The sequence below is a fragment of the Microtus ochrogaster genome, unplaced genomic scaffold (assembly GCF_000317375.1).
Source record: "Microtus ochrogaster isolate Prairie Vole_2 unplaced genomic scaffold, MicOch1.0 UNK1, whole genome shotgun sequence".
NCBI classification, from domain to species: Eukaryota; Metazoa; Chordata; class Mammalia; order Rodentia; family Cricetidae; genus Microtus; species Microtus ochrogaster.
The window spans coordinates 1,430,714-1,438,594 of record NW_004949099.1 but is presented as its reverse complement, the minus strand read 5'-3'; the positions used below and the strand labels follow the sequence as shown (position 1 = coordinate 1,438,594).

Sequence of the window (7,881 nt, the reverse complement as noted above, 5' to 3'; positions counted from 1 at the left end):
ACAGGATAAGTGAGGGGTCTCTGTGGGGTGTCCTGGGGTACAGGATAAGTGAGGGGTCTCTGTGGGGTGTCCTGAGGTACAGGATAAGTGAGGGGGGTCTCTGCAGGGTGCCCTGGGGGTACAGAGTAAGCGAGGGATCTCTGTGGGGTGTCCTGGGGGTGCAGGGTAAGCAAGAGGTCTCTATGGGGTGTCCTGGGGGTACAGGGTAAGGGAGGGGTCTCTGTAGGGTGTCCTGGAGGTCTCTGTGGGGTGTACTGGGGGTACAAGATAAGCGATGGGTCTCTGTTGGGTGTCCTGGGGTCCAGGATAAACAAGGTCTCTGCTGTTTCTGAGCAGGATACAGGACAGCAAGTGTCATCATCGCACTGACAGACGGGGAGCTGCATGAAGATCTCTTCTTCTACTCAGAGCGGGAGGTGAGTAACAGCCGCTGTGTCTCAGTGTGGAAACGGAAGCAGGTATGCAGCTCAGTGCTAGAGTGTGTAGTGTGTGCCTGGCATGTGTGGAGAGAGCAGGTCTTTCTCTGTATTCAGACAAAACAACAGTCGTTCTTGGTAAAACCTGAATGGGACTCTCTCGAGTGTAAAAATAATCATAATACTTCATTTTTATGTGAATTTTCACATCTCACACATGGTAAACACTTTTCTCCTTTCAAAAAAAAGCCTACTGTGCCTTTACTGAAGGTAATGTATTACTTTAGCAGCTTACAAAGGGTCACACAAGAGTTTTAAACAGAAAGTGTTAGTACCAGTTTTCTTTCCCCTCAGATTTTCTACTGAAATGGAGAAAGAGCTTCTTGAGGTACATAAGAACCAGGTCACCAGGGTGACAGTCAGATTCTCAGTCCAGGCGGTGGTGGCGGTACATGCCTGGGAGGCAGAAGCAGGCGGAGCTCTGTGAGTTCGAGGCCAGCCTGATTGGAGAACAAGTTCCAGGACAGTCAGGGTTACACAGAGAAACCCTGTCTCTAAAAACAAACAACAACAACAACAAAACCGATTCAGGAAGCGAAGCCGAGCAGAGGGGGTGGGACACTCTTTGCCATCTCCTGTTTTTCTCCTTCCCTCACCTTTTCTAAGATTTGTCTTCACTGTATCATTAAAAGGCTTAAAAATTTCATTTTCTGTGTGTGAGGATTTTGCCTGCATGTATGTATTGCACTGTGTGTGTGTGTCTGGTGCCTGTGGAAGTCTGAAGAGGGTGTCAGATCCCAGCATTGGAGTTATGAATGGTTGTGAACCACCGTGTGAGTGTGGGTGCCAGAGGTATTGAATCCCCGTGGAGCTGGAGTTGGTTGTGAGTTGTCTGATGTGGGTGCTGAGAATCAGTTTGGGGTCCTTTGAAAGAGCCTTGCACACTGGTGAGCCATCTTTACGGCCCTCTTTTCTGTTTCCTTAAGCTTTCAAAAATTATTCCCCAAGAGGATGAACTTTCAAGGCCTCACTCCCCAGCTGAGGAGATACTGGTGTTGATGGCTGGAGAGAAAGTTATTTTTCTTCAGAGGTGTGGTCACTGGTTGGTGACCTATATCCCGGTGGCTGAGCCCACAGATTCACTCAGGCCCAGGCAGAAATGCACACAGAAGGGAAAAGATACAAGGGGGTGGGGGCGGGGGCGGGGCAGATGCTACTGGAGGATATCAATGGCAGCGTTGCAGTCCCTGGGTCTTCTGACCACTGTTTAGCTTAAACTGAACTCCATCCACAAGTGTGAAGTCGTGTGTTTGTTCATGCTGAGTCTGGACTTGGCTACGCTCTAGAGACACACCAGAGAGCGAGGCACAGTTGCTGGGCTCTTCCATGAAATGCTTTCCTTTCTTCCTTCTCCCAAGAGCACATGCCTGGCATGGGAAACACAAGCTAACAGATGCCCTGAGCATCTGGGGAGTAGTACGTTTCTGTGTTCTAAACTTAACTATGTGACGGAATGCAAAATGGCTTATTTAGACACTAAATAACCGCCACATAAAATAAAACCCCTAATAAGGAAAGAACTGGAATAAAGCAAAAGATGAGTGTGAGGGGCTTGAGGCAGACGTTAGCTGGAAGCAATTTTAGGTATGGCGCATACAGACTTGGAAAGTGCTCAGCATCCTGATGCCAGCACAAGAAAGCGTTCCCAGGGAAGATACAGCGCATGAATCCTCCCTTCTGCAGAACTCCCCAGAAAGCCCAGAGAGAGGAGAGGAGTCCTGGATTGATAGAGAGAGGCGAGGGCTAGCCTGTATCTCAGGGGGTTCATTTCATTCTGAGTACAGCAGGAAATGTTCCCAACATAGAGAAGAAAAGTCATGCTCTGTCCCTTCTAGAAGTCAGTGTGAGAAGCAGGTGGGTTGACATCTCATTAGGGGAGAAGTTACAATCAAATCAGTATGCGTGTATTGGGCACTGTATGTTTATTGTTCATATTTATTGAGCATCTGCTCCATGTGCTGAGGAGTTTCTGTGTTCTAGCCTGAAACCCAGGAAATATGGAAAACAAATACCAAAGCAAATCAAAATACCTTTAATATATTAACTATAACACTAAGCCAAAACCTGGATATTTTTCAGTAGGCTGACTTCTCCGTGTGGCAAGGGTCCTGGCTACCTATTCAGATAAGGACCTACCATCAAGGCGCTTTGCTCTGCGGCAGTGAGAGAAAGTCTTCTAGTTCATAAAAGATGCTGACTATAGAGACATCCCAGGACCAGTGAGCTCTGCACGATGGCCACAGTTAATTTCCCAGACACTTTACAGAGTGAAGCCAAGCATCCGCCTAAGGAGCCTGGTGCCAAAGGCCACATTCCTTTGTAAGACTGGGCTGTCATGCCCCAAGGAAGAAAGTATGCCAACAAACCTACTTCAGGAATAGCAAAGTCAGACCATTTCCTGGGTGTGCTGTGTGTCCTACATCCTTCCAGAGCTGTCACTGATGGCTGCCTCCTACGCTAACCACTGTTTTCTGATCCTCATGAGCCTTTGTGGTCACTAGAGTGTGAGCTCCCTGGGGTCTAGATTGCTCCTCCACTGCGTCACCTGCCGCAGAGTCAGTGCTCGGGAATCCCTTCATTGATGGTAGCCGTCTTGAACTCAAGCGAGCGACACTTGCCCCTGCATCTCCCTTTAATAACCTTTGCTCCTCATACAGGCTAACAGATCTCGGGACCTTGGCGCAATCGTTTACTGTGTTGGTGTGAAGGATTTCAATGAAACTCAGGTATGAGCCTGGCTCTCCCCCTGTTTGGAAATGTGCTGAGCTCAGGACTGATGGACAGCAAGGTCATTCAGCGTAGTGGGGGCATCTGTGGAATACATACCCGTAAATAGGATGTTTCTCTGGGAAGCTAGGCAAGAACATTTTGGCTGTGTGAAGAGTTTGACATCATCTTTTGAAGTTTCTGGGGTCTCAGCATAAGAGCACCCAGGGCACATCTCCTTTGTTTAATTTTCTAGGTGACATTAAGTCACCAAGGTCTCAACACAGGTCTCAATAAGCTTAGAAAACTTTCTAAATTTCTTAATTTGACAAATACAATTTTCTTTTTCAAGTGACAGATTTTTTTTTTGCTTATTAAAATGTAATGCATTTTCTATACAGGAATGTAGGAATAGTTTGAGCGTGCCCAGAAGTAGAAACCTAAATGCTAACATCCTCAATGAGAGCTCTTCCATGTGGCTCAAGGTTATTTTTGTTACAGGGTTCTCAGTAAGTCATGGAGTAAATAAACAGGATTGCAAAGCACTGAGATCCTCTTAGAAAAAGTACACATGTGTCTGCATTAAAAGACTATGACAAGTCTACATGCCAAGCTGCAAATATAGAGGGAAGATCCATTATGAATAGACCTTGTTTTCCTTCCAGTTTAATTTTTAAATTTTCCCAAGGTTTTAAAGTAATAAAAATGTTGCTCTTGCAATCAGTAAAAAATAATGAAAAAGAATTTTAAAGTTGGCATGGTCTCTGTGGCAGTCCCAAAACTCTGAATATTGAGGGTCCCTGGTCAGCTGCTCCTTATCCTGATTCACACATTAGAAGGAAGCAATGGGTCTGACCCCCATGGCATTTGGGGTGAAAGGTGAAACCCCTTTCATCAGCCTGGTTCTACGAGAATGCCTAAATTTGGTTCTGTATTTGAATAAAATTACCAGCAGCTATTTGGGTGAAAAACAAGCCAGTGTCCTCAAATTGAAAATCTATCACCCCAAGTCATGTGTTCATCCTACTGGGCAGTCTTCCTCTGCTCCCAAGAAGGAAGAGATTCAAGCAAATCTCAAACAAAATTCAAACAAAAGCTGGTGCAATCCTCAGCCTGCTCCAGGGGGTCCCTGGTTAGCGCATTGTTGCTGAGGGCCCCTCAGTGAGGCCCTGAGCCTGGTGAAGCTCCAGGTTCCTCTGGGTTCTGCTCATGAGTACCCCAAGCCCGGTGCAGTCCATGGCAGCTTTCCCGAGCCTTCCACATCCATGCCTAACGTCTCTGCACTTGTTTGTCTGTCTGTTCTCAGTTGGCTCGGATTGCAGACAGTAAGGACCATGTGTTTCCTGTGAATGATGGCTTCCAGGCCCTTCAAGGCATAATCCACTCAGTGAGTACAGGCTTCTTCTGAAGGGTTGATTGGCTGTGAAGGATGATCTCTCTCTCTCCCTGAAACCCGCCCTCCCCCGCCATGCATGCTCTGTTGTTTTTCTGCTTGAGAGAACATTCCTTTATAGGTCTTTTCATCTACTATGTATGACTAGATCTGCCTTCAGCCTTTCAATCACGTTTCTTTTCTTTCTCTTGTGCCAACTCCATCCTACAAGTTGAGGAGGACCCTGCCCTGGTTGCAAGCCAAACTACAGGCAGCCTCTGTTCTCTGAGTCGGAGCTAGACTGACCTGCAGCCTACCCAGCCATGACTAAACATAGCTGCTTGCAGTGATATGACACCTTTTTTTTTTTTTGTAAAAAAGCATCTAACCCATAAATTACAAATTAAATAATTACAAAGTAAAAATCAGGTAAGAGTTTCACGCACAGTTCCAGCCAGCTCTGAGATCATTCCCACAACACTCCATGGTAGTCAGCCAAGGTAGATCCTGAAGCCCGTGCCCAGGAATACTTTTAGAACACTGATGTCTGTAAGCAGAAGTTTCGAGGATTATGAAAAAGAGTCTCACTTCAGGCTGGGAATGCTTGTCTTAAATATGTACAGACTTACTCTACTGAAAAAGTAGAATCAGGAAAATGGAGGATGTCAGGCCCAGTGATTAGTCCACAAGGAAGGGACTTCCTGCTTGTTTGGATGGGTCAGTGGATGGCTCGGTAGGAAAAAAACGCTTGCTACCAAACCTGACTACCTGAGTTCTGTCCCCAGAGAACCCCCATGGTGGAAGCCAAACCAGTTTCTCCTCACTGTTTATCAGCTCTGCACACTTGCGCAGAAACTTCTGGGTCACTGTGGCATACTCGGGAACATAAGACTAAAACCCCACATGGAGCAGCAGCCTAGCTCTGTGGAGCACTAACAGTGGGTTCGGGCTGAACTTGACCTGTAGCTGTGCAGGGAAGGGTCACTTCACAAGGTGGGCTGACCTGAATTGCTGCTGAAAGACCTTTAAGGAGGTGGGAGGCACAGCGGAGAAGATCACCCTCCTTCCCCGAGGCTGGGGGAGAGTGGAGCCTATCCAGGGGTGACAAGGACAGCTCGGATTGCTGGTGATTTCGAAGGGGAGGGAACATAGCCAGCACATTGGCCTGGATCAAATCTGCAAAAGCTTCGAAGGGTTTTAACTGCACCTGCAGGCAGTGGGTGGTGTCACTGAAACACTAGTTTTTATTTTATTCTAAATGAGACGTAATAATTGTACATTTCCAGGGTCTAATATAAGATGGCCCCATCTATTTTCTGAGTTCTAACCAAGCCCAACCCTGCTTAGCTTTCTGAGATCACAGGAGATCAGGTACACTCTGTGTGGGGTGGTTGTAGATGTGTGATTCTCAGTACAGACACACAACTATAGACATGTGGTCTCAGAACACACAACTGTAGACAGGTGATTCTCAGTACAGACACACAACTATAGACATGTGATCTCAGAACACACAACTGTAGACAGGTGATGTCTCAGTACAGACACAATGGTAGACAGTGTGGTGTCACCATACATTTATACAACATGCTCTGATCAAGCCAGGGAAACTAGCATCCTCATTGCCATATCAGTTCTTTGTGCTGGGGTCTATGAGCTCTTCTCTGTCCGTTTACATAGGCACACCAGAGACAGTGGCCCAATCAGAGACCCTCCCCAGGACAGCTTCTGGACAGGGTGGGATTCCTTTCCCTGTTCAAGCTCTCATGAACCACATGCCCAGGGCTCTTCAAGAGTCAATTCTTACACAAATTTTTGGCACTTCTGTCTATGTAAATCAGTATTGGCCTTGAATGTTTTAGCATTAGCAACAACTCACCCGAGCTCAGTGCGAGCCAGGGTGTTTGTAAAACCGCCCCCAGCCTCAAACTGAAATAGATCCAAGGGTGTGGTACCAGTTCTGTCAGGACAGTGTCCCCATTGCAGACTTCAGGCTCCAAACTTTAACTGAATGGCGGCTTTCTTGTGAGCATTTATCTGGGAATTACATCAGTTTTGATCCTCCCAGGACTGGAAACCCATGTTTATGGCTGCTGTTAACTGGTTTTCTTGGACAGAGAAAGAGACGAGCATGGCAAGGCTCATCCTTCTCAAGTCAGACAGAAGTAATTATGGCCTGGGCTGGCTGGCTGCTTTTAAGAGGTGGGTTCTGTTCTCTTTCCAGTATCAGCCCAAGGCACCTACTCCCGCTCGTTCCCAGCACTAGCCTGTGACTGGCTATCTTCTTGTGATAAAATAGGACCAGACTCAATGATCTCAAATGAGATAGCAGAGCAGCTTCTGATGACTCAAACAGATCACACACATTTCTGCATTTTTGAGCCCCAAATAAAAGTGCAAGGGCTAATACTGAGTCATCAATCAAATGCTCACTGAGAGGCCGGAGAGGTGGGGAACTCACAGCTGCTTGCCTGGCATTTGTGAAGCCCTGGGTTCTGTTCCCAGCATGTCCCCAACCAAAATAAATAAATAAAAAGAAAGAAAGAAAGAAAGAAAGAAAGAAAGAAAGAAAGAAAGAAATGAAAAGAAAACGCTAATTGAAAAAAAATCTCCTATTGTAGATACTGACTATACAGTTCTAAGCGAAGCAGAAAGTGACCTTGTCCTAACAACAGAGGACAGGAAATCTATGGGAAAGACCCAGAAAAAAACTAATATATGAAGTTAAATTGTAGCAAACGGTATGAAGCAATAGCATATGCCTCAGGAGAATAGTGAAGGGGGAGGCAGTGGTCCAGGCTCCTTTAAGAAGATAACCTGGAAGGCCAAATGTAGCTGACCTTGACGTGCAGGCTTGGAACTACCAAGCGGGCACGTGGTCCTGAGAAGGCACCTGGTAGAATGAGCGGGTGATGTGTAAGGTTGGCAGACAAGATGAAGGAGTAGGTAGCCTTGAGGGCCGTGGTGATTGCTCTAAGATAGCAACGTGCAGAGGCTGCAAACAGAGCAACCATTCCCCAAGGCTTGGGAAAGAAAGGCATGGTGGCATCCTAACCACAATCCCCTGGGAGATGACTAAGTGCTCAGAAGCAGTCTTGAGAGGGTGTGTGACTGGGCGAGGAAGGAGAGATGTCACTGGCTGTTGAACTTCCCAGGGCCCCCTGTAACTGCCCTCTGGAGATCCACCTATTATTCAGAGTTACAGGCCAGGCGGGGACCCACAGGCAGGTTGGATGAACTGTCATACCTGATGCTCAGAATGGTGTGCCGGGGAACCTGAACCCAGTGGCATCTCCAGAAGCCCCACCTTCTCCACCTGGGGAAGTA

The 7,881-nt window shown here is 46.9% G+C and overlaps 1 protein-coding gene across 1 annotated transcript in view; it reads left to right on the top strand.

Moving 5' to 3' along the window:
* Positions 1-7,881, top strand: part of Antxr1 (ANTXR cell adhesion molecule 1) — a 218,251-nt gene that overhangs the window by 52,138 nt on the left and 158,232 nt on the right. Inside the window, exons 6-8 of the mRNA XM_013352879.2 lie at positions 337-416; positions 3,134-3,202; positions 4,489-4,569. Of these exons, the coding sequence (XP_013208333.2) occupies positions 337-416; positions 3,134-3,202; positions 4,489-4,569 (230 nt within the window). The remainder of the gene's footprint in view (positions 1-336; positions 417-3,133; positions 3,203-4,488; positions 4,570-7,881) is intronic.